The sequence below is a fragment of the Amblyomma maculatum genome, chromosome 4 (assembly GCF_055883805.1).
Source record: "Amblyomma maculatum isolate TAMU_Amacu chromosome 4, ASM5588380v1, whole genome shotgun sequence".
Classification (NCBI taxonomy): Eukaryota; Metazoa; Arthropoda; class Arachnida; order Ixodida; family Ixodidae; genus Amblyomma; species Amblyomma maculatum.
In genome coordinates, this window is record NC_139347.1 from 160976719 (window position 1) to 161004054 (window position 27336).

The window sequence follows — 27336 nt, forward strand, 5'->3', positions numbered from 1 at the left end:
AGATGAAATTCCGATCAAGTTGATATGAAATTGACCGAAGAAGTAAGGAAACGTTGTTAAAATCTTTGGAAACAAAGATAACGAATAAGCCAACTACAGGCCGATTACCATAGCTTCTCTTATAAACAGGCTAATTTCACCATCTGTTATATACAGGTGGTAAAATTAAAGATTCAATTATCAGTAGAAAGTAATAAGATACTCGGAGAACTTCAGAATGGCTTTATAAATGGTATGCTCTTAGATGATAGCCCGTTCGTACCTACTGTTACATTTGGTGGTCGCGTGCTCAACCCACCGCTGACGCCAGTTGTTAGGTTTGGGTCGCGAGCGCCGGGGTAGCGTACCGCTGCGGCGCGCGGCCTCTCGGTAGCGTTGGCCTGGCGGCTCCGTGGACGGCGGACGGCATCAAAGGTGCCAGCAAAGACGAGGCGTTTACTAACGAAACAACCTTTACTGCAACATCATGAAGAAACGGGCAGTGAAGCTGACCCGGAGAGATTACAGACACTCTCACACAGCTGGTGTCTAGCGTCGTGCCAACGGCGCGTCAAAGTAGTCTCTGTCCCAGCGGAGTCGGCCGCTGCTTTTTATAGGTTTTCCCGTTCACAGGGAAAGGGTAAACCCTCACAGGAAAGGGAGAGCCAAACATGTTGGTTCACGACGAATGACTCAATCGCAGATGGTCCGAACTCATCTCCTCCACCTCCTGCAGACGGGCGAGGGCGGGGCCCTCTCTCACGAGCTCCAGGCTTGGCCGGCGTTTGCCCACACACACGCACGCACACACATTTGGCGCGTGGCAGGAACACGCTGTGACTTGTCGGCGGGAGGAAGCGTCGCGCGGCCGATGAACGGCGTCGAAATGGCCGATCCGCTCGCGGTTCTGCCTGTTGCTATGCGGTGGCCGCGTCAGCTGTCCCACTTCTCGGTGGAGAAACGTAACAGACTGCCCCGCCGGGGAAGGGAGATCCCGAAGGGCAGGGGACTGCATCCGCTGTCCGGAGGGATCGGGATGTTGCTGCTAGCCGGGTTCATCCGACTCTGTTTCTCTTGAGCCAGTCAGCCTGAAGAATTCCTTGGCAAGTCCGGGTTTCCAAGGCACTCTGCAACTTGTCTTCAGGAGAGATTTCTGACAACCTACAGCGTCACAACCACGCTAAAAACTCAACCGGTCAGCCAGCAAGCACGGCACAAACTTCACTAAGTTTTGCCAGACTATTTCCCTCTTATGCCCCCATCTACATTAAAGGGCAGCTCAGCAGCACTTGGAACGCGTCCACAAATTTGAAAATCGCGCTTTCAAAAACGTCATTCTCAAACAAAAATAATACAATGCAATCTGTTTAAAATCCTAGGCCAGGAAGAAAAACACCAACTAGTGAATAAAGGCTTCTTCTCAAGTTATGGGCTTCGACTTAAGCCATCGGCATTACCGTTGAGATCACCCTTTTCACTAAAGCTTCGGCTGTCCGTTTCACGGAACAACCGTACCTTCCTGTTTCTGTGCAAAGAAACGCATGAGCATAAGTCACTAGCTTTGCTAAACAACCTATCCCTCTCCTTACGCTTGGCGCACCAGTCACGCATTTTCTGGGCACGGGCGCATTTCTGCCTTTGGGATAGTCGCTTTCTCTTTCGCGATAGCTTCAACTTGTTCCATTCTTTCTCGCGCCTGCCTTTCCGCTTTTTTCTGCGGCAGTACTGGAACACACGCTTTCTGCTTTCTTTTTGCAGTCTTTGGAGTTTGCTCTCCTTACGATTGTAGCATTCTTCCTCGCGCCTGCCTTTCCGCGTTTTTCGTCGGCAGCACTGGAATACTAGCCTTCTGCTTTCTTTCTGCAATCGTTTGAGTTTGCTCTCCTTACGATGGCAGCATTCTTTCTCGCGCCTGCCTTTCCGCGTTTTTCGGTGGCAGCACTTGAATACTCTAGTCCTACTTTCTTTCGGCGCGAGCTCTGGCAAGCTAGCGGTAACCGGAGCTAGTAGGATACCGGTGTCGTCAAAGTGGTCAAAGTGCGGCGCCGCGTCTGCATCGCGGCCAGCAGCGCATGACTCACTTTCCGTCAAGTCCGAACGACAACTGCTCACGTCAGCACTCAAGCTAGGCATTTCCTCTGGCGGCGCCGCGGCTGCATCGCATGACTCACTTTCAGTCAAATCCGAACAACCGCTTACGCCAGCCCTCAAGCTAGGCATTTCCTCTGGCGGCTCGCCACTCACGTTACACGGGTCCTCCGATGAGCCGCATCGCTCAGCGTTAACCGGCGCACGATCAAGCTCCTTCGACAGCTGGGGCGCTTCGGATTGCGTGAGGGTCATGTATGCCACGTCCGCGTTCGCACTGGGGTTGCTTTCGCGAATACAACCTAGCGTAGTATCAGGGCACGAACGATTCTGACTCTGCTCTGGTCGCTCGCTGTCGCCTTCGCAAGTCTCGCTCTCTACAGCGGACGCGCACTCCTCGTCGGTCTGCCCTGGCTGATCACAACTCGCGGGCTGCGCAGCTTCCCTGATTGGCAATTCGCTTTTCTGCGCGCCCTGCTCTACGACACAGCTGATTTCGGAAACTGAAAGTTTCTCATTTTCTAGCTCATTTCCATCTCCGTCGCGCTCTACATAAGCTTCTGCTTTCGACTCGAGAGACGGTTCAGTTATTACCAGTTCCCCACACTCATTTGATGGAACTGTATCTCCTACAGCTACTTGGGTTGGCATGCAGTTCACCTCGCTTAACGGCGTCACTTCGGACTTCTCGCCGATTAAGCCTGTGCTAACCGTCTCAGCTAGTGGCTCGACCAAGGTAACACGATGTTCTTCTGTTAGAGGCTCGGTCGGCTCGCTACTGCGGTCACATTGCTCGGCCGCTTCCCCAAGCTGTTTCTCACACTCCGGTGCAAGTTCCATTTGCTCCGGAACTTCCGCACTGTTTAGCCATTCGCTTACAGCGGCTTTCAACTGATAGGCCAAATCAAAGTATGCCTGGTTACAATGTTTCTCGCTCTCATATCTCTTCCGAAGATCCTGAGGCGTTATCTGATATCGTATCAGCAATGACTCTTTTAGTGCATCATAATTTTGAAAGCGGTCGCCAACTAATCGCTTCATTTCTTCCGACGCTTCAGCGGAGAGAAGAGCTACCAACACCTGCGCCCAACTATCTCGCTCGAAACGTTTACTTCTGCAGACATTCTCGAAGTCTGCCAAATACTCGGCCACATCCTCGGCAATGAGGAACGGTGGCGGACCATCTCGCGGTATTGAACCGTTACACTGAATGGCATTGCAAGCTTTAATCCTTTCCACGCTCATTCTATGTGCTGATATCTCCAGCTGCATCAGTTTCCTTACGCGGGCGTCCTCTTTCTCGAAACGTTCCCTACGTTCGCGCATCTCTTTCTCGTGACGTTCGGTGCGTTCACGCATCTCTTTCTCGTGACGTTCTCTACGTTCATTTTTCTCGTGACGTTTTCTACGTTCACGTTCCTCTTGACGTTCGTCAATGATCTCAAGGCATTCCAAAAGCTCGTCATCTTCAGCTTCCAACTCAAGAATAGCCTTTAACACTTCTAGTTTTCTGAGTTTGTCTGACAAATTCAGACCCAACTCCTCCGCAAGCTCCAGCAATTTCGGTTTGCGCAACGACTTCAAATCCAAATTCATGGCTGTTCCGAGTGCTGCCTTCTCTACTGCCCACTATTGCCTTGCTGCAATTAACCCAGCAACAACGACAACACAATTACCAGCTCTGTTCTCTACTTAACAAAAGCCTGGCAAAACTCAGTAGAAGAAAGTCCCGCACTCACCAAACCTCGCAGCCAAGAATCCAACGCAGTCGTTCCGCTGCAGGCAACCAGTCATCACACAGGGCTCGTTGCACTGCTCCCGCCTTTTCCGCTGAGCTGCTTTGATTCACGAGTCACGCCTCGGACATCTCCGCTCTTCCCACCAGATGTTGCACTTCGGTCAGGCCTGGCTCGTTTCACCGACCACGGTCACTGCTTGGTCGTCCTCGTCTCTCCGCTGTTCACCAGTTGTTGGACGACGGTATCGCCTGGCTCGTCCCTCCAACCACGATTACGGCTTGGTCGTCGTCATCCCACCGATGCCTACCAGTTGTTACATTTGGTGGTCGCGTGCTCAACCCACCGCTGACGCCAGTTGTTAGGTTTGGGTCGCGAGCGCCGGGGTAGCGTACCGCTGCGGCGCGCGGCCTCTCGGTAGCGTTGGCCTGGCGGCTCCGTGGACGGCGGACGGCATCAAAGGTGCCAGCAAAGACGAGGCGTTTACTAACGAAACAACCTTTACTGCAACATCATGAAGAAACGGGCAGTGAAGCTGACCCGGAGAGATTACAGACACTCTCACACAGCTGGTGTCTAGCGTCGTGCCAACGGCGCGTCAAAGTAGTCTCTGTCCCAGCGGAGTCGGCCGCTGCTTTTTATAGGTTTTCCCGTTCACAGGGAAAGGGTAAACCCTCACAGGAAAGGGAGAGCCAAACATGTTGGTTCACGACGAATGACTCAATCGCAGATGGTCCGAACTCATCTCCTCCACCTCCTGCAGACGGGCGAGGGCGGGGCCCTCTCTCACGAGCTCCAGGCTTGGCCGGCGTTTGCCCACACACACGCACGCACACACATTTGGCGCGTGGCAGGAACACGCTGTGACTTGTCGGCGGGAGGAAGCGTCGCGCGGCCGATGAACGGCGTCGAAATGGCCGATCCGCTCGCGGTTCTGCCTGTTGCTATGCGGTGGCCGCGTCAGCTGTCCCACTTCTCGGTGGAGAAACGTAACACTACCCAATGCATCGAAATAGCTAGAGCAGAAAATAGACCTTTGTATTTGGCCTTCCTGGACATAAACGGGGCGTACGACCACGTAAGCAAGCGACTGCTGTGGAACATATTAAAAGAAGGTATCCGCCACGAGATAACAGATTTCCTACAGGAAATATACTGAGATAACAATGTAGAAATTACATCTGAAGGGATAAGAAGTACGGACGCTGTCAAGGTATGCTAAGGATTAAGACAAGGTTGTGGCCCATCACCGCTGCTGTTCAAGCTTTATATGATAAATATGAAACGGAGGCTACAAGAAAGTATCCTAGGGTTTAACCTGTCATATACATTAAGCGGGAAGTTCGTAGAGCAGTGCCTCCCAGGTTTAATGTATGCAGACGATATTGTGCTTTTAGCAGATAGCGAGGTAGACTTGCCAACACTAGTTAAGTAATGCGGAGACGAAGGGGATGCTCTACGATTCAGTTTTAGCGCAGTGAAGTCGGGTCTGATGATTTTCAACGTCTCAACTGAGCAGGGCTTAACATACAAAGGCATGGAATACCTAGAGTGGCAGAATATAAATATCCCGGGGTATCAGTAAACGAAGGATGGGTATACATTGAAAAGCATGAGCAATAATTTAGGGCAAATGGCCGAAGATATTCCGGGTTAATAAAGCATAGGACATCGTGGGGTTACAACATGGATCAGGTGCCTAGGGATATTTGGAAAGGAATTCTTGTGCCCGGACTTACTTTCGGAAATGCGGTTTTAAGCAGAGGTACAGTCGAGATTTGAAAAAAATCAGAGAGCCGACGGACGATTAGCACGGTGTGCCCACGTCAAAACCACAAATGAGGCGGGGAAGGGAGATATGGGTCGGGCATCTTTCAAAGTACGGGAAGTTCAGAGTAAAATATTATATCAGGAACGCCTGATGAAATTGGACAGTAACAGGTGGGCTGCTAAAGAATTTAAATACCTATACCAAAAAAAGCGTTGACTCAGAATAGAGGAAAAGAACTAGAAAACTAACGAGTACGTCCCTTACAAAAATGAGTGCGTAACGCATGTGTTCCAGTTGTGTATTTACGTAAAGATAATCAATAAATGTCTCACAAAAAGGACACACAAAGGTTGTTGATATCCAGCCCACATCTATCAAATATTGGCACTCCGAATTGCTGACTGGGCGTACTGATTGCGTTGACTGACGACTTGTATTGAAGTTGTCTTAGCATAGGTTGTCAACACAGCCTTAATTCAGCGATTAACATTCAAGTTGCTGACTGAGTGTGCTGCTGTTGTGGAGTTTACAAGTAATGTCGAAGTTGTTCACTGCCTACGTCAGCTACTGGACATTAGTAACCAAGTGATAACCAAGTGACAAGTATGTAAATGATTCAAATTGTATGAGCCGGGTTTGATCAGTAATTTTTTAATATTTTGGTCCAGAAGAAATATTTTTTCAGTAATGTGACATTATTTGAACATAAACACAAAGTCCGATGAGTCACAAAACCACATACTGCACTACCATATTAATATAGAAGTGCCTACGGGATTACTTCGTAACGTGGTAGGCCACATGCGTTAGTTCACTGGATCAGGAAATACGGTTGGGAGTCTTCTGGTGCAGCTTGACTCCCACCACACGAACCACATTACGCAGAACAGTTGTATACCGAATTTTGTTCTAAAGTATAATCCTATGGTTGTGGTACACAAAGAAAGTTACATTTAAATAAAAGCTACGCATTGAATACTTCGAATAAACAGTTAAAACGTAAACATATCCAATTAGCAACCGAATCCTGGACCGCCTATACCCCTCAAACGAATCCAATTCTGATTTGGAATATTTACTACAAGGGATATAACTCTGTAACGGGCAGCCGTAAACAACCGGGAGTGCATGGTACCAAACGATTTGTCGTGGTAAGACCTATCTAAAATATTATGTCGTATATGTCAATCAGGGAATCATAATTTCTCCGCTAGGCGGCGCTAGGCCGGGTATGAGTGAGTTATACCGGGATAACAAAGTAGAAATTACGTGGGAAGGGATAAGAAGTACGGAGGATGTCAAAGTATGCAAAGAATTAAGACAAGGCTGTCCTCTATCACCGGTGCTGTTCATGCTTTATATGATAAACCTGGAACGGAGGATACAAGACAGTAACCTAGGTTTTAACCTGTCATACAGATTAGGTGGAAAGGCGGTAGAGCAGCGCCTCCCCGGTTTGATGTATGCAGACGATATTGTGCTGCTAGCTGAGAGTCTGGAAGAATTGCAAACTCTAGTTAAGTATGGCGGAGACGAAGGGGACGCTCTAGGCTTCAGTTTCAGCGCAGTTAAGTCGGGTCTGATGATTTTCAACGGCTCAACTGATCAGGGTCTTAAAATTCAAGGCCTTGAAATACCTAGAGTAGCAGAATATAAATATTTTGGGGTATGGGTAAACGAAGGATTGGCGTACATTGGAAAGCATGAGCAATCACTTAAGGCCAAAGGGCGGAGGAATGCCGGGATAATGAAGCATAAGGCATTGTGGGGATACAATAGGTATGAGGTACTGAGGGGTATTTGGAAAGGAATTATGGTGCCCGGACTTACTTTCTGAAATGAGGTTTTGTTCCTAAAATCAGAGGTACAGTCGACATTAGAAACAAATCAGAGATTCGTTGAACGATTAGCACTAGGTGCCCACGGCAAAATTACAAATGAGGCGGTACAGGGAGATATGGGCTGGGCATCTTTCGAAGTACGGGAAGCTCAGAGTAAAATATTATATGAGGAACGCCTGAGGAAATTGGACAGTAACAGATGGGCAGCTAAGGTATTTAAATACCTGTACCTAAAAAGCGTTGACTCACAATGGAGGAAAAGAACTAGGAAACTAACTAGTAAGTATGCTAGTAACAAGGACGGAGAAATAAAGAGCATTAAGCAACAGGTGAAAAACAAAGAAGGTAAAAATTGGATAAATTCGATGAAAAAAAAAAAAAAAAACAGAGTGTGGAATTATACCGAAAGTGGAAAATGCAGATCAGGAAGGAAGATTTCTTTGATAACTCAAGAGGCAGTGCCCTACTCTTTGAAGCTAGATCAGAGTGCCTTAGAACACGCAGCTACAAAAAGAAGTTTAACAATGGAGATGACGCATGTGCTGTATGTGGAAACTCCAGTGAAACAATTGACCATATTATACTCGAATGCAATGGTATCCATCCGGAAGTTGATGCAGGCGCAATCACTGTTCCTGAAGCTCTGGGGTTTGGAGATAACAGTGGCCGGGTGAATAAACCGGCGGTGCAAACTAGCAAAAAACGGCTGGAAGATTGGTGGCTTAAAAGCAGAGAAGTGACATAATGTTAGTAATGCAGGAGCAAAATTTAATAAATAGAATGATGGTTTAGTTAACCATTCTAAATCAATAATTAAGATATATGGAGAAAAATGAGCATGATAGCTACTGCTACCACCCCGTTTCAAAGGGGACGCTCCTATATTCCATCCATCCATCCGTGAGTATACGCCGTCTTCTCGGGAGCTCAGTTTGTTTCTCAGCATAATAAATAATTTACTTGTTAATAAGCTATCGTATTGTAACTGATTCTATTGTTTTTGAGTGAGTAAAATGCTAGAAAGCCCAAACATTTGTTATTATTTGCGACGCTCTTTTTTGTGCCAGAAGGGTAAAATGAAATAAACATGGAAGCAGATTCATCAGCAGACAGAAAACACCAAAGGAAGCAAGAGTAAAATCACTAGCAAGCAAGAAAAGCTAGCGGAGGCAAGATATGAACTAAGCTCTCCCTGAGATTTTTTGAAGCTCGTCTGTATATTTTTCAGCCAGTGAACAAAATTTACACACATGTTAGTCAACAACTATATGTTTTAGTTAGGTCAAAACATTGTTAACAAACTCTACACAAATGTTAGTCAACAACTATGCTGTTGACTAAAGGTAAATACCCGTTTCGTTTACACTTGTTGACCACAGTCAACAACCTGTGTGGAAGCTGTTGACTCGACAAGTTGTCCACAGTCTGTCAACTCTTTGTCAAAGTTCATTTTTGTAAGGAATATGGTGGTCACAAGGACGAAGAAATAAAGAGCGTTAAGCAACAGGGGAACAAATTAGTTGTGGTTTAGCTCTGCTTAACCCTACTTGAATTGCGAAAGCAACGACAGAAGCTTCTGCTACCTGCTACATTATTCTCCTGTCAGGCCCTATCAGTGTAAGGTGCTACAATATTGGGGACACTTAAGCTCATCATTTCAGGGTATCTCGCGTCATAGCCTAAAATGCACGCTTCAACCATGCCGTATGGACGTGCCTGCGTGTCGTAGGTGTAATGAGAATGCAAACGGCCCTGGAAGGCTGATACCACCTTCTCATGTGAAAGGAGCGACTCGAGTTGGCAACTCCTGCCAATGGCATGGGGGTAACATGAATTAAAATGCCATGGCAGGCTGATTTTGTTACGTGGAGACCGTAGCTACGCCTCTTCGCGGATTAGCTGTGGCCACCTTAGGTCTCGCTTTCACTGTCGCAGTGTTGCTTCCGCAACAAAACACAGAAGGTAGAAATTCAATAAATTCTATGGAAAAGAAACAGAGTGTAGTGCTATACCGAAAGTGGAAAAGACAGATTAAGAAGGAAGCTTTCTTTGATAACTCAAGAAGCAGTGCCCTACTTTTTCAAGCTAGATCAGGGTGCCTTAGAACAAGCAGCTACAAAAAGAAATTTATCATGAAGATGACACATGTGCAGCATGTGGTAAATCCGTAGAAACAATTGAACATCTTATACTGAAATGTGATGGTATTCATCCGGAAGCCGATAGATGCGCAGTCACTGTTCCTGAGGCCCTGGAATTTAGAGATATCAGTGGTCGGATGAATGAACCTGCGGTGGAAGCTAGCAAAAAAAGGTAGGAAGATTGGCGGCTTAAAAGCAGAAGAGTGACATAATGTTAGTAATGCAGAAACAAAAATTCAATAAATGGAAGGATGTCATAGTGAACCGATCTAAAACAATAATATAGTTATAGAAAAAAAAACGAGCACAATAGAAACTGCTATACCACCGCGTTTCAATAAGAACGTTCCTATATTCCATCCATCTAGCCATCTCACGGTACTCTGGTAACAATTACGCTAACAGGGTACACGGTACACGGTACGCTAAAGCTTTCTGTTATCCCACGGGCGTGCTACCTAGCGTACGTTATGAACTGCGACGGGGAAGACTGAGTAGCACTCCTTCGCCGTTGCTCCCGCTTATGTATCTTTTAAATTAGAGGAAAATAAAAAGGTTATGGTGCTGATCCAGTCCTCTTTGTTGAAGTTGAAGATTTTTGTTTTTTGTGCTTTGTTTTGTTTTGTTTTTGTGTGCTAGCTTCATGGAAATCATCGCATTCTAATGTGGCTATGACAAGAAGTTGGAGACTGAGGATAGAAGCTCGCACGTGCTCAATATATTCGAAACTATTGCACCATTGTTCTAGAGGCTGTTACAACATGGCGGCGAAGCTGAGACAAGAAAGTTGTGGAGCGTTGGATCTGAGCGTGCACCTTCTAGACCTGAAAAAGACAAAGTCCGCGTATCGGACACGCTTAAAACCAGATAGTACATCAGTACGATGGGACAGGCGAAGAACTACTAGAGGACTTGAAGGGTAAATACCTCAACACGACACTAGACGGGAAGCCACCCTCTCGATATATTGGGGTGGAGAATGAGGCACTAGACGCGGATATCATCAGCATGGAAGTGATAGCTGCGATGGAGAAGCTCCGGACGACCTCGTCGGTGGGGTCAGACAGAATAACTAACAAAATCCTTAGAAATCTGGATGACGATTTCGTCAAGGCATTAGCAGAATACATGAATAAGTGCTGGAAGGGGGGAAACCTTCCGATGGCATGGAAACATGGAAGAGTCCCTTTTATACCGAAACATGGCAAAAAGCTCAACATTGAAAACCTTGGACCTATTTCCCTTACGTCGTGCCTGGGTAAGCTTATGAAGCACGTGTTACTCACGCGTTTGCAGAAATGCGTAGAAAACCATCGCCTCATGCCGCACAATAGTGATCGTGTTTAGGCCCATCTGTACACGCAGCACGTGATGCTTCAACTCTCTAGAAACATCATGGACTCTGGGAACGGTCACGCTAATCGAGCCATTCTGGGGTTGGATGTGAAGAGAGTTGGATAACATCTTCAACGAGGCTATGCTGTCCAACCTCTCGGAACGAAACGTAGGGTGAAACACCTACGACCATATAAAAGATTTTTTTCTCTGACAGGACTGCGGAGCTTACCATAGGGGAACTCAAGTCGGAACGCATACGGCTGGCAAACCAGGGCACGCCGCATGGGTCAGTGTTATCCCATTTTCTAATAAACGCTGCGCTGATCACGCTTCCTAGAAAGCTTGACGCCATACACGATATTCGACACACCCTGTACGCTGATGACGTCACGGTTTCGACGAGTCAGGGATCAGACGGGAAAATCGAGGAAGCCCTACAAGAGGCGGCTCACGTCGCAGATGCCCACGCCCGTTGGTTAGGACTGAAATGCTCCCCACACGTCGGAACTGTTGGTCATCAGTAATAACAGAAGGGCTTGCAAAACAAAGCCCAGCTAGAAATCCATGGAAACAAAAACCTGAGGTAGAAACGATACGGGTGCTTGGGATGTTTATACAATCCAACAAGTGCAACAAGGTAACGCTGGAAAGGTTGTCGACCTCGATCCAACAGACCATACGGCTAATTAAGTGAGTGGCGAGTAGGCGACAAGGTATGGGAGAGCGCGACGTATGACGATTTGGTCAGGCTTTTGTCCTCAGTTGGCTCGTGTATGCCACTCCCTACGTGGTCTTCAAAAAGGCGGATAGTGAAAAATGGAATTGCTTGATAAGACGGGCAAACAAAGCGGCTCTCGGTCTCCTCAGAAACACGTCCACCGCGAGACTTCTGTCACTAGGTGTCCACAACACCCTCGAAGAGCGCATTGAGGCACAATTAACATCGGAAGAGCAGCGGCTCAGGCAAACTGAGGCAGGGCTGTGTATCTTGAGAGGCTTAGGTATAAGGGGCGAGGACCCTTCAAGTCATGTGATCTTGCCGGTAGAGGTGCGTGAACGTATTCTGGGCAAACCACTCCACATGTAAGCGGATCGACACGAACGTTGGAGGAGGGCCAGGGCGAAGACGTTAAGCAAAACGTATCGAGGGGTATCGTTCCGTGCATGTTGATGCGGCAAAATACAACATCACAGGAAAGGAGGCTTTCGCTGCGAGCCTGATGAGTATCTCCCGAAGTGTAGCAGCTACGGTGGTCACGGGCCGAGTAGAAGAGGCCGCAACAGCCCTAGGAATTGTTCAGAACGGAACCAGAACCATTCTCAGTGATTCCAAAACGGCCCTTCGCAGCTTCGCCAGGAGTCGTATCTCCGCCACTGCATTCAAAATTCTTAGCTCATTGCTAAAAGATAGGAATGTAGTGGATCCCGTATGGGTCCCGGCTCACTCGGGCGTCCCGTGTAACGAGGACACTCACCAATATGCTCGAGGTTTTGTCAGCCTTGGACACGGGTGCCCGACGCGCTGAGTCACTGGATACGTACCAAGCCGTTACCACTTATTTCAAAGCGCTCAGGGCGAGCCTGCCTCTTCTGCACGCTTCGCTCAGCCGAGAACAGGCTACCACGTGGCGGCGGCTACAAACGCGGTCGCAGCCACACCCCTGGACGTATGTCAAATCTTTCCGGACAATATAAATCCGTACTGTCAACTGTGCGGCGAGCCTGCCATCTTATACCATATAATCTGGGACTGCGTGTAGGATCCGGCTCCGGCAGATCTCCTACCAACTCCCTTGCTGGAACAACGGGAAGCTGTTCTCGCCAACCGGGACACAGACGTCTAGTCCTGGGCCACGGCAAGAGCGCAAAAGGTCGCTGACAGACTTGGACTGTCGGCCACCTGAAGCAGCTGAATGCAGCCCAAGACAAAAACCATCTAAATCAATGACCAATAACGTTTTCTCTCTCTATCTCTATTCACTACTCGACATGTCAACGGAGCGGAATTTTTTGCACGAGCTAGCCGACTGCCAAAAAACCACGCTCATTATGTGCTCGGGTGTAGAGGCGCTCAGGCGTTATCTTATACGCAGCCATGCCTTCTGTGAATTTGTGAAAGAAGGTTCTGGCTGTGTACCTTCTGACCGCTAATCCCAATGCGCTGGAGCAAATTAACATTCACTTAATAATGCAATATGGGGATTTGGCGCTGACATGACAGCCAGCTGTTTGCATCAAATTCTTCCTCAGGTGCTACAGATGATGGCGTTTTCAATGCTGCCACGAAGTCGACATGCCTTCCGATGAACGGAGTTGCTTCTTCTGACCAAGCTGCCCTGCAGCTGACCTAGCTTTTTTTTGTGGGACACTTCGCCGTTGCACCTCACAGCGCTATCGGTGCTCGAACGCTTCGCCGACTGGCAATGTTTGCACAAGAATGACCTGCTTGTCATAGTGCATGAGTTTTCTGTGTTTCTCTGAGCGCATTGTACATCGATTCATTTGCCTAATTTATTCTGTGCACAATATGTCTGTTTTTTATTTGTGTTGTTTTGCACCTTACAGTAATGCCCAAGTAAGGTGCTGTAGATACTGTGTATAAATAAATAAATAAATAAATAAATAAATAAATAAATAAATAAATAAATAAATAAATAAATAAATAAATAAATAAATAAATAAATAAATAAATAAATAAATAAATAAATAAACAAATAAAAAAATAAATAAATAAATAAATGTACAGGCTGTAGAAGTTTACTCCTGCTGTGTATCTGAAGCTACGGAGCAGCAAACTGAGGAATCCACCTCAATGAAATCAGCCGACTTCAGAACGTTCTTAGCTCCAAAGAGCTGCAACAAAACATCCTCTCTGACAGCCGAAGAAAAATCGGGGGTTAGGGATGTGGCAGTTACTATAGTAAATAATGGCTGTGGTATTCACTTGTTGGCATCTTTCCCACCAGTTTAATTCAATTAGCGAGTAGCTCATACGAATCACCTTCAGTGGTCACTAAGGGTTTAGTCTGGCTCTCTGAGTTTAACATCCAAAAGCGACTTAGGCTACGAGAGACGTCGCCGCGGAAGGCTTCGGAAAATATTGCGAGTAAAAAAAATATTTAGGGGCAATGTAATACAGAAGCCGTGATCAGAATGTTCGCTTATGTAGAAATTTTTTGCATAATGCTATGTATATAAAAAGCTGATATTTCTCAACCAAAGTCGGAAAACCCATCGACAATGATCAGAACAGGTCTCTGCAGTAATTGCCCTCGTCGCTTCATAATGTGACTGTGCGTGCAGAGACGTGCACAGTACTCATTTGATTGCCTCCTCAAGCAACCAATTTAGGGCAATAATTTCAAAATAGTATAAAAGCCAACTATTATCAAATACAATCTGTTTGACCAGCGGGATGGAAAAGGGGAGGGGGGGGGGGGGGGCGAAGGTTTATGAAAAGTGTAAATGTGTGGGCTCCTATTAACATTTTTGACAGGTACAGAAGCGCAAGACAGAAGATCGTTTCGTTTGCTCACAATTACGTCTCCACCAGTTCGTAGATCTTGAAACAACGAATTGCTGTTCGGCATCAACCTTGTGCTAACATATTCAAACGTGCGTTGGCGTAAACAGCTGTTGTTTGGAATTTGATGTAGACAAAATTTGGGATTCCTGTTATATTAGTACGATGTGAATACACAAACCCTAAGTACTATTTCAGATGCGAACTAATTGTTTGCAATCGTTCAAACAAGTATAAACGCGAACAAAAATTTCTAAGGAATACTTAAGACTCCATACATCATTTAAAAGAAATAATCAGCTGATCAGTAAGTTATTCGGCTTGCATAAGAGGGGTTTTGAGCTGACATGTTTGGTAATAGTATATTACAAGTGTACGTCTGAGGCGTAGGCTGGATGTAGGTATGTTTAGGGAAATGGTTTGAAGATATTGCAGGGCTTTCTTTTTTACCGCAGAGATGCTGAATGCCAGGGAAATAAATGCCTCGAAGTATAGCTGAACGTGAATTGCGGTTATAAGCCTGGTGCTCTGTTATTGCTCTTATGAATCGAGAGCACATGTAAAAGAAAAGAATGCACACACTAACACAGCGCATCCTTGTAATCTTTTTACTGAACTGGATCCACAGCCGGTATTCTCTTCTTGTTTTAGTACCTGATACTTTTTTCACTTGTATTGCAAAACGCGCGTCCACGTGAGGCCGCTGAATAAAATGACTCTATTTCTTTTTCAGTCTAGAAGTTGCTATGAGAAGGAACTCACACAAATGTTGAATTCCCACAAAGGTATGTAATTTCGGTTTACAGAAGACTGTCACTGGAGCTTCTCTTGAGAATTTAAAGCGCTTACCAGTGCCCAGAAATCCTTCATCTGTCGAAACATGCTGTTTGAATGCCATGAACCTACGATATGCTCTTTCCGGTCCGGGCCAGACAATAGTCATACTGCTATGATAAGACACGATGCAATTATGTGGAAATAAAGGAAATTTCATTAGGCACTGACAAATAGTCAGTGAGTGTCGTACAGACCTCGGAGCGCTGTGTCTACCTCTCCCTTATCAAAACAGGGATAATTTAGTTGCTGGGAGAAATATGCGGTGAAGTTCCCGGATACCCCCCCCCCCCCCCCCCCCCGTTCTATTGTTTAACGTAAACGATGTTATCAAGTGACACTCCCTATTGGCACTTGCTTCATCAGGATGCCCGTATTTGAACTAAAGGTCCCATAGATGCACCCTCATGCTTCGCTTATCAGAGAGAGGTAGACAACGAGCAAGAGAGTTGACACGTTGTATATTTGCCGGTCTGCGCCAGACGTTCGACACTCCAGCCACATGTTTGGAAGCTGGTGACTCGAAGCCGGTGTGTCTGCATGCATCGGGCGTTGTGACCCTCACAAAGTGCTGTCAGGATGGTGTCTCTGCGCCTACGAACTGTGATCACCGCCTCTCTGCTACTGTTCGCAAAGACCTCACCAACCACGGCAGGCAAGTGTTTGGCGATAAATATGATCACTTGCTGCATCCTTAAGCCCCGTTGTGCTTGGGCGGCATATCCTTCATTGCAATCTTCTCATCAGTGTTTACTTTGATGACGAGGAAATGGAAGATAGCGTCCTTTTCGCCCTCAGGTGACAATGAAAATGAGTCTGCGAATATTCTAAGTTAAACAAATAAAAGGCGGAGAAAATTTGTGGCCGGTAACTAATTTTATATATTACTTTTCTGTTTCAAATAGAGTAAGAAACCTGTTGTGTAATGTAAGTCAAATCATAGATGGATGGGATTTCGAAGGATTGTTCATGTATCGGAATATTAAGCGCAATTGTTCCGTACTCCTCCAAATAAAGACCAAGTTGGATAAAGGAACAGTTTTTTATGTAGGCCTCATTAGAAAAAAAGTATATTAGGATGAGTTTGATTGCAGACAGAGAATAAAAAGAAGTGCGATTAGTGTGCATTTCCTCAAGCAAGAGAAACATAACTTCCACATTTGCTCGTTTAAAAGCCAGATATTATAGAGTTACACGCTTGTCTTGTACGCAAGATACAGGCAACCATCGTTTAATATTCACCCGAAAGGCATGGTTCAAACACCAGCAGCTAAAATAAATGCATATATGCTTCATATTCAAACAGTCTTATGTTCTGAATACAGATGGTACATACATGGCATATGCCAATTAGACAAATAAGGGATAAATACAGCTTTGCATCTTGAATTGATTGTGGGCACAAGTTGTGGGCACGAGTCAGTTCTACGAGATATAATCATGAAATGTTGTCAGGACAATTCAAGGCACCTCTCGTTTTACAGCTATAAAGGCACGTTCGTTCGGGTGTATACAGCTTCACTCCAAGGAACTGACAGTAACTTCCATCTTCGCTTTCGTATTTCTTTTCGTTTCTGTTTTCTTTAGCCCTTGTTTTCTTCTATCTCTTTATTATCTGTTCTCTAGAAGGGTCCTTGAAGCAAACAATGCTATCACTGTTCACGTCCTCTTATGCTCTGCATGTAATCTTTCTATGAGCTCCCGTTTTTCATTTCACAGCAAAAGAGAAGGAAAGTGTTAGGGAGCCATTCATCTATCAGCGGTGCTGCCGGTTCTTTCCTGCATAAGGTGAATAAAATAAGTGAAATGAATCATTTTCTCCAAAGATACCTTATCTGAACAATTCCAGGAACAGAATGAGACCTCTTCCAGTGGGTAGGGGCGCGCATTAGTTTTCGTCATATGTTACTAACAGTACCGGCGTTGGTACGAGGAGCCTTTGAACTCCATAAAACAATATGCCTCTGTAGTGTGTTTAGAGACAGCAACCTTCCCACATGCAATGGACACTCGTTCCGAGGAGAATGAGTATCGCTTTATGCTGTGCACCCTTCAAGTATGAGGGCTCACTTTTTTGATAGACGACAGACATTCCTTTATACAATCGAGAATATTATAACTAAGCTGCGGGTAGTGTATTCAAACGTATTCGAAAACAGTAAATTAATACCTTGCAGACATTTTCCCTCTAATTTTGCAATAAACTACCGAATAAACTTTCTCAATTTTTTCCCCGCTTTGCAAAAACGGGAGAAAACCAGGACTGCAAAGATATTTTAACACAGGAGTATAGGAAAGCTTTAGTGAACAGCGACGGCCACTTTTTGCAGACGCACACTGATTCTGTAGCAAAGTGGATAAATGATGTGCAAATATGTAATCCAATCAAGCAGGGACCGAATAAAACATTGCAGCTAGAAGCATATCTGACGTGTTTTACAAAATATATGAGATTCATCATCATCATTATCAGCCTGACTATACCCACTGTAGGGCGAAGGCCTCTCCCATATTTCTCCAATTAACCCGGTTATATGCGATTACCTCATGCATAATGAGAGCAACTTTCCGGAGATGCAATGCATTGGTAAATGGATTCTTCGCTCCGTATAACCCACTAATATGAAGAGCATCGAAAACTGCTTTTGACTTCTACCAGTAAAGAAGCTAATACTGCTTTTTCTACCTCTTACGTTAGTTACCTAGCAGTTGTTTTCATATTTGAGAGCCAGGATAGATATCAACTCAGTCGATGTAGAAGGAATCCAGGTTAGATCGACAAAGTGTGCACTGATACTGTAAGCCTCGTCGTTATCCATTATTGCACCCTAATGCCTTCTGCAGGTACATTGTCTTAAGAACTTTCCTCAGCATTACAGCCTTTAAACGCTTTGATCATCCTACAGTAAATAATTTTCGCGCAGTTCAATATATTCAGCATTTTCCAAAAGCTTAAAAAAATAATTCATTATAGATTGCTATCATTATTTATGTCACAACAGCTTTATTTATGTTTTTGAACACATTTTTCATAAAGCGCCGTTCTACCGATAATCCCTCCTGATTAAAAGAAAATGCAGACGCCGACAGTCTTAAACGTATGTTATTCGGTTTACACATACAACTTCCATGGATTTAAGCACGCTTACTATACTGCCATTTTTGAAATTAGAAAAGTGCGTACGCAAGGAGGCTCGTTAGTGCAGTTAAACGTCAGGTATGTAGCAGGACCGGATTCGTAGACTCCATAAATTCGGCAATGGGCAAAGGAACCAGTTAGCGCTGGTGTGCCGTGAAGAACCCTTCGATGGCCATTGTTATTTTGATTCAAACAAGTGCTGCCGTACTTTTCCTGCACCGACACTCTAGATATTTTTCATATGCTGATGATGCGGAAGGTTTCATTACTAATAATTTGGAGAAATATATATTAGTGAAAGCTTAAAAAACACTTCATGGTTTATAAACATTTGCCATGGTGGTTTGTTCGAAAATACAATTTAAATGAATGAAATAAATTTTATGTACACCTAGAAGGCAAACTATGACAATGCAGACGAATATATTTATGACCTCCAGTTACAAAGGACGCATTCGGTGAATATGCTTAAAGTATATTTCTCAGAGTATAATATTTGAACTGAGTATGTTCACTGTCATCAAATTCTTGCCGTCATATATCTACCATCGTTGTTCAGTTCAGTCGTTCAGTCGTGTCCGACTCTTCGTGACCCTATGGGCCATGTCACGCCACGCTTTCCGGTCTCTCACTATCTTCCTAACATCACATAACTTCATTTGCAGTGCCTCGAGGATGCCATCTAACCATCGCGTTCGCTGCCTACCCCTTCTCCGGCGACCCTCAACCTTTCCCAACATCAAATCTTTCTCCAGTGACTCCTCTCTTCTCATCAGATGACCAAAGTAGCTGAGCTTTAACTTTAGAATTTGACCCTCCAATGAGCAGTCAGGGTTTATGGTCGACAATATCGACTGATTTGATCTTCTGGCAGTCCAAGGAACTCTCAAGAGTCTTCTCCAGCACCACAATTCAAACGCGTCAATTCTTCGGCGGTCAGCCTTTTTCACAGTCCAACTCTCGCATCCATACATCACAACTGGAAAGACCATAGCACGAGTTATACGGATCTTGGTTGGCAGACTAATGTCTCTGCTCTTTACTAGGCGGTCAAGGCTAACCATTGCTCTCTTTCCCAGAAGCAGGCGTCTCCTAATTTCATGGCTGCAGTCTCCTTCCGAGGTAATCTTGGAGCCCAAGAAGAGAAAATCTGTCACAGTTTCCACTTCTTGTCCATTGATGCTCCAGAACTTGATAGGGCAAGACGCCATGATCTTTGTCTTTTTAATGTTCAGTTTAAGCCCAAACTTCTCACTCTCTTCTTGTACGCGCATCAGAAGTCTTTTGAGTTCCACTTCACTTTCTGCCATTAAAGTGGTATCACCCGCATATCTAACGTTGTTGATACGTTTTCCAGCAATCTTCACTCCAGCTGAAGACTCGTCCAGACCGGCCTTCCTCATGATGCACTCTGCATATAGGTTAAATAGGCAGGGCGACAGTATGCAGCCTTGCCTCACTCCTTTCTCAATCGGAAACCAATCAGTAAGACCATGCCCAGTTCTGACTGTGGCCTCTTGTCCTTCATACAGGTTCCTGAGGAGACAGATGAGGTGAATTGGAACTCCCATCTCTTGGAGAGCTTGCCACAATCTGCTGTGATCTACGCAGTCAAACGCTTTCGCATAATCAATAAAGCAGAAGTAGATGGGTTTCTGGAACTCTCTTGCTTTTTCCATGATCCTGCGAAGGTTGGCAATTTGGTCTCTAGTTCCTCTGCTCTTGCGAAACCCAGCTTGCACGTCCGGAAGCTCCCGATCCACATACTGCTGCAGCCTTCCTTGGAGGATTTTCAACATCACCTTGCTAGCATGCGAAATCACCGCGATCGTGCGGTAGTTGGAACAATCTTTGGCACTGCCTTTCTTTGGAATGGGGATGTAAACTGACCTCCTCCAATCCTCTGGCCACTGCAGGGTTGTCCAAATCTTCTGACATAATGTATGCAGAATGTTAACAGCGTCATGGTTGAGGTTTTGAAGCAACTCAGCTGGAATGCCATCAATTCCGCTAGCTTTGTTCTTAGCAAGGCTGGCTAAGGCCCATTCAACTTCACTCTTCAAGATGGCCGGCTCGAGATCAGTAATCACAACCGTCTTACGTTGGGTTTGTACATTCGAGTCCTTCTTGTACAGTTCTTCTGTGTATTCCTGCCACCTCTTCTTTATCTCTGAGGGTTCAGTGAGGTCCTTGCCTCGTTTGTCCTTTATCACGCCCAGCTTAGCACAGAAGCTTCCTTTGATATCTTTGATTGTCTTATACAGAGCTCTTGTGTTCCTTAATTGGCGGTTGTCCTCAACTGCTTGGCACTGTATGTTCAGGAAGGCATTCTTATCTCTCCTTGCTATTTTCTGAAAATCCGCATTGAGAACCTTGTATCTTTCTCTTTCCCCCATAACTTTTGCCATCCTCCTTTCCTCAGCTTTTTGCAAAGCCTCTTCAGATAACCAGTTTGCTTTCTTGCATTTCTTTTTCTTTGGAACTACCTTAGTAGCAACTTTTTGTATTATATCACGAACATCAGTCCACATCCCTTCGGGCTCTCTGTCTTCTAGATCTAATTCTTGAAATCGATTCCTCACTTCCACAGCATATTCTAATGGAATTTGATCCAGATCATACCTGAAAGGCCTTCTAGTTTTCTGCGTTTTCCTCAATCGAAGCTTAATTTTGGCAACAAGAAGCTGATGATCGGTGTCACAATCGGCCCCAGGCCTTGTGTTTACTGCTGGTATAGCGCTTCTCCCTCTCTGCCGGCAAAGAATATAATCGATCTGATTCCTGTACAGACCGTCCGGTGAAGTCCATGTGTACAGGCGCCTCTTGTGCTGTTGAAAATGAGTATTCGCTATGGTCAGGTTGTTTTCTTGACAAAGCTCTACTAGCCTCTGCCCAGCTTCATTTGACTCGCCAAGACCTAACTTGCCTATAATTCCGGATATTTCTTCACTCCCGACCTTAGCATTCCAGTGTCCTATGAGAAAAACGACGTCTGATGATGGGGTGCGGTCTAAAAGGCATTGTAGGTCCGCATAAAATCTCTCAACGTCAGCTTCTTCAGCAGTAGTGGTCGGTGCATAGACTTGGATAACTGTTATGTTGAAAGGGTGACCTTGGATCCGAAGTGAAATCATTCGGTCGTTTTTGGGGTTGTACCCTAGCACTGCTTTGCCCATTCTCCTGTTTACTATGAGAGCGACCCCATTCCTTCTCTTGGATTCGTGCCCACAATTAAAGACATAATGGTCGCCGGAGTTAAATTCTCCCATTCCGGTCCACTTGAGCTCACTGATACCCAAGATATCAATGTTCAATGTTCAATCTGTCCATTTAACCATCGTTGTATTTGCACGTAAATAGAGCGCTCTTCCTATTAAGCAGAAAGTTATGCTTTGCATTGCTTCAGTGGTGTGCCACGCAGTTGCCCAGCATGATGTGGGTTACTAGTGATGTTAGAAATCTCCTCGCGCAGCACGCGCTAGGAAATAAACGCGCGTTTATAGCGTAGATACATTGCACCTACCTCACTGAACCACTTTTTCTAAACGTAAAATGTTTCTTGAGTTTTATTTCTACGGCAATATGTTGATGTTATGCTACTACGGTTTCATTTTCATATCAGCAATTTGGCTTACCTTGAAAAGCTATAAATAAATAAATACAAGCGTTCGTCTTAGATGAAGGAAACAAATGTGGTTTGCATACATCAAAGTTGCCTACCGCTGACAAGCTTTGTCATACGCGCTACTTTCGCTGCTAAACTGAATAAACCTTTCATCTTTTGTGTCTTCCTGAAACCAAACCAAACCTATCTCACGAACACTCCTTTTCCAGCTTGGGTATTTGCAAGACTAGCATGAGCCCTCTGTTTTCTTCTCTTTTTGTGGACCATTCCTACCAATCAAATTCAATATTTTAATTCTCATTTTTATTGTGTTTTTTGTCGCATTGATTATATGCTTCCTGGTACTTTGTAAGGCTTGCTGGTTTATTTGAAATTATATTGCATGACTAGCAACCATCAAACTATTCTGCTACCTTTTTCGGGCAGCATACGGTCGCATACTGCTCAGTTGCAAAGAAATAAATGCCCCGGAATGGCAATGCACATCTTTTTCAAATCATGTAAGGAGTGAGTGAGTAGTCTAATAATCAATGGAGACGGCACGAAAGCCTATTCAAGGGAGAGGGCTAACAAGGTCAGGGAGGTCGCATTTCAGCGTAAATTCATTCCCCAATATTAGGTAACAAATGTTTCGCTAATTAAAAAGAAAATTAGAATTCAATGCGAAGCGAAGTTTACTTTCAAAGGTTTTTCTCGCGGACATTATTTAATAGTGTCATTCTGTCGCGACTTATATTTCACGGGCTAAGATACTTATTAAGCGCTCCATGTGTATCTACGCTATAGCCTTCTCAGCAACAGTACATTGATGCATAGATCTTCGAAAGTGACCAAAGATTTTCGACAAATGACCAAAGAATATGCATCTGCATGGTGGTAAACACGCCGGTTTGTCCTAATGATATTCTCGGCCATTGAATTGCAACTGTTGAATAGCTATCCGGCTATTTCCAAGTGTATGCCGCTGTGCTAACGACTATCTGCAAGGCATTGCATTTTCACATAATAACATGTGCCTTTTGCGCACATGACTGCAAATCATGAAAAAGGAACCGCTTGGCGCGATAAATGTGACAGAATTAAAACAGCTAGCTCCGAGTTCAGGATACTCTGTACCTTGATTCGAAATCAGCTGTGTAAATGTTCGAGGAACTAGAGAATGAAATCATGCGGAGGAGCCTGAATTGAGCCAGAACGTTCCAAGTTCCAACACATTTCTATTGTTATCAGCGCAGATTAGAGAACATATGGACAATCGTAAGAGTGAATATCTAACTAAAAAAAAAAAAAAGACGACACGAATAAAAGTTGACCTCAAAGGTTTATTTTGCACAATCAGTAGCATATCACCATTAATTCGGCCGCCCCTTTTGTTATAATGCTTACGGTGTGCCAAAGAGTGTGGGTAAAATCTTGTTGAATGAGGTTTATATTTTATATAAAATGATTTATGCTCGTGAAGAGCTATTCGCCATCTTGCTTTTAATCCAGTCGCGATATACAGTGCACTGAGATTTGGAAACGCTATCTATATACTTGAAAAACCCACGCTTCGTCGACGACAGTAAGCATTTTATACAGCGACTGGCATGGACCCACTCGAGCCAAAGAACCAAATAAAGTCACCGTCAGCCAGAAATATGAAAAGTAATTTAATAGCCAGTTAAAAGAAATTTTCAGCATAAGGCCACTTCTTTCACTGCGGGAAGGAATTTTCTAATTACTGGCGCATCGAGGTATAGCTCGTCGGGTTATGACATTTTGTAGTCTCAGTGTACGCTGTTTTTTTTTTTTTTTTTTGGTGAAAAGTAAAGTATTGCATGCCTCCAATCATTTTACAAAACCAGTTTTAATGCGCAACCTACCCGAATGTTTTTTGTTTTTTTTTAGATGTACATAGTGTGCAAGGCCAATTTAAATGAGCCTGTCTATGTTTAAAGTTAAAAGGTTACTGCGCAGATTGCGCAGGATGAATTTTAACCATTTAAAAATATGTATCTTAAGAACTACAAGGAATACATCTGTGTGGCCTGTAAAAGTAGGTTTTAAAGCAAGGTCGGCAATATGTACGTGAAAGAGCTTGGCGATTAGACGCGTACTAGACTGAAAATTATTGCAAAAATTTATTTACAGGTACTTTTATGGGGCAATACAATTTTACAAAGTGCACAGCCGTAAACATGAAATATTGGCACCGTTTTTTTTAAACATCGTTAATATCTTGTGTGCCTAGAAACATCGAATATAAGAAAAAGCATTTCAAAGCTAGCTGAGTTGGCTGTTTGGCATTGCGCCTTCATAAAATGATGTCTTTCGCATTTTCAAGTATCAAATAGAGACGCCGTTTATATATTTGATAATTTTAAAACGTTAATAAAATTTTGGTTTCATTCACACGCGTAAAAACATTATTATTCATATACAAAATCCTGGAAAAGCAAATAAAATAGAAAATTTTTTATCTGATGGGGGAACCTCACAACCGATTAAAAATAAAAAAAAATGGGACTGACATTTATTGTTGACGGGATTTAATGACGCAATATAATACTCCCTTTAAAGTAAAGCTTTGAGCGTTCGCTAGGTAATTATGATATTTTTTCGTCCAAGCGTCAAGCCCTAATACGTGCATGATGTGGGCCTAGCTTTAACCTGCTTGCACAGACCGCACAGACGTAGCTCTTGTATTTTAAAACCTTAATTTGTAAATGGTTAAAAATTATAACGTATAAGGCCACGATCAGACAGGCTGTTATGAAAAATGCAGTAGCCGTTGAATACCGTACACAGTTCACAGTAGGAACAGAACGGTAAACTGTAGTGCTCACACTGATTGGCTGCACGTAAAAGTTGAGAAGCGTAGGCTATCTCTAATTTTTGCTGAATGTATCCAAGTGAGCAAAAAAAGAAGAGCGTTGATCTGGCTTCTGAGCACTAATACACCTGAAGTGGGAGCCGGATGCGGTGCCGTGGGAGTAATACTGCGGTGTCAGCGTCCTGTGTGTTCACTTATCATAAGCAGCGGCAATTAAGCGGATATCTTTGCCTAAGACCTTATCGCTCTAATTGATCGGGCAGTGCGAATATATGTAAGCACAGTATGAGGGCGATTGTGTTATGGAGTGAAGAAGGTACATTGTATGCGTGTTTTCTAAGCTATCGTCCATACATTTTTTTTTTTTTTTTGCAGTTCGCCACACTTTGTACTTGGGCAGCTTGCAGTAGGATTGTTTTTTTTTTTTTGTTTTTGCGGCAGACTGAAAGCCGTGAAGAAATTAAGAATGATATGAATGCCATGCCGAACATAATGAAAAATTGCAACTTGAAAAAATTGTCAAAATTTGTCACTGATATAGTGTGTCAAAACAATTAAAGATATTTCGTTAACAAATAACCGTGTTGTTTTGAAATTGACACATCCGAAGCTATTTGCACTGAGATAACTCTGCGTATTTGTTTCAGCTTTTGATAATCACATTATACACTCAGCCGCATAAAATAAAAAGTTCGAATATGGATTGCACGTAAACCACCGCGCCTACACTAAAGTAACGAATTTGAAAAATAAAACAATTTTTATCTCTTTTTTTGTGGAGGGGAGGAGGGGGAGTTACAGTTCACATCTATTAAAAAGCCTTGCTGCAGAGAACTATGCTTTTGACAATGGTGTCCTTCGCAGTTGCGACATAATAACTTATCGTATTATTTTAAAAATCGCAGAGGGAATGAGTAGTCTTTTTGACATGAGGTGAATAATCTGACCAAATGTTTTCTCTCGGATGCGATTTAACTTTCTACAGTGGGCCTACTTTTCGTCATTGGTTCTTGAAGCCTGGACCAAATTTTCAGCCTGTCGAAGTTCGTTCAACGTTTAGCTTCATGCAGACATGAATGTAATAGCTTGAGTGGGGTGGAACGACCTACTTCCTTTTAGATCACTTTGTTTTGCGGCATTTGGGAACATTTATATAATTAGGACATAAAGAATGGCAAATGCTTATGTCGGTTATATTAACATGCATTTTATGATTCTGCCTAAGAAGGGGCGAAGTGCCGCAGTCCGACTGATTTTAAACTTAATAACTGAAATCTTTGTTCTTGACGGCAAATTTCTGAACAGCCATCTGTTTTGTTGTTTTCTCACAAAATCAGTTATAGTAACCGAGTAGAAAAGGGCGTTATTGCTAAAGAAAACTAGATATCTGTCAGCATCAAGGCAAGGTAGTTTGCGAACACCTAAAGCAGTGGGGGCGGTATACGCAACGACTACATCACAAACCTGTCTCAATTTTTTAACCAGGCCTTATGTGGGCCAGTAGGAGCGGGGCAGGGCTGCGACATTTTTTTTTTCCATGAGATCGGGATGTGATCGCTGTGTATTTCGGATCCAGAAAGTTTACACTGTAAGTAGCATAGTTGGGCTCCCCTAGCGTAAATTCGTAAAAGAAAGTGTGAAGAGATTTGACATTACTACAAAATTTACTTAGTAACAAAACATATATGATCTAATACTCTGCGTCTGCTTATACAGTGAATAAGTGCTAAGCAAGCAACAATTCCTGTTGTATTGAATATTAGAGCATAAATGCGGGAGGCTGCTTCGTACGAGCACAAATATTCCTCTTGATTTTGTTCAGCAATACGCAGAGTCTCAATACGGTCCGAAATGCGATCGTTCGCATATTGGAAAAATGTTTTCAACATGTCGGTAAATACCCGCCTCATAAAACCATACTTTTTTGATAAACTCATGAGAAACGCCAAACAAAACAAATCATATCGTCGAAGCTTTGGATAGCTGACTCAGAGACTGCCGCGACCAGAGCTGATTTTGCTTTTTGTCGTCAATGAGCACAGGGTTTCCAATTACCGGAAATAAAGTTTTTTTTGTGTTTATTTTCAACTGTAGCATGTAATTTTGCAGTGGCGAGACATCGCCGGAAAGTTTACATCAGTACGGTAGGAAAAATTCTCTTTTTCTCTTATCCCAGACACTTGCACATTCGAGAATGGCAATTGTGACGAGTGGTTGTCCAGCGACTGTAGCCAAGGGGCCTGCTTCGAGGTGAAAAAGGTGGCTGACATGAAGCACGGTCCCACTTTCGACCACACAACGCACACGGGTAAGTATGCGGGTGTCGCAAATCTCTTAACTTTCATTCGTGGTATGTTCCACTTCGTAGCCGAAAGTGTCTGTTTCAAGACGTTTTTACCTGTAGCAGCGATGGAATTAGTATTAAAAATTATTATAGTTACTGAAGGTACCTTTTATTCATTGAATAAAATACTTCGAATTTTTGAACAAAAACACATCTTCCATC

At 44.1% G+C, this 27336-nt stretch overlaps 1 protein-coding gene across 1 annotated transcript in view; it reads left to right on the forward strand.

The window, feature by feature from the left end:
- The first annotated feature begins 15830 nt into the window (after window positions 1-15830).
- The window catches only part of LOC146193372 (MAM and LDL-receptor class A domain-containing protein 1-like), a 193511-nt gene continuing 182005 nt past the window's right edge, over window positions 15831-27336 (forward strand). The window contains exons 1-2 of the mRNA XM_084600529.1: window positions 15831-15906; window positions 27007-27138. Coding sequence (XP_084456655.1) covers window positions 15831-15906; window positions 27007-27138 — 208 coding nt within the window. The remainder of the gene's footprint in view (window positions 15907-27006; window positions 27139-27336) is intronic.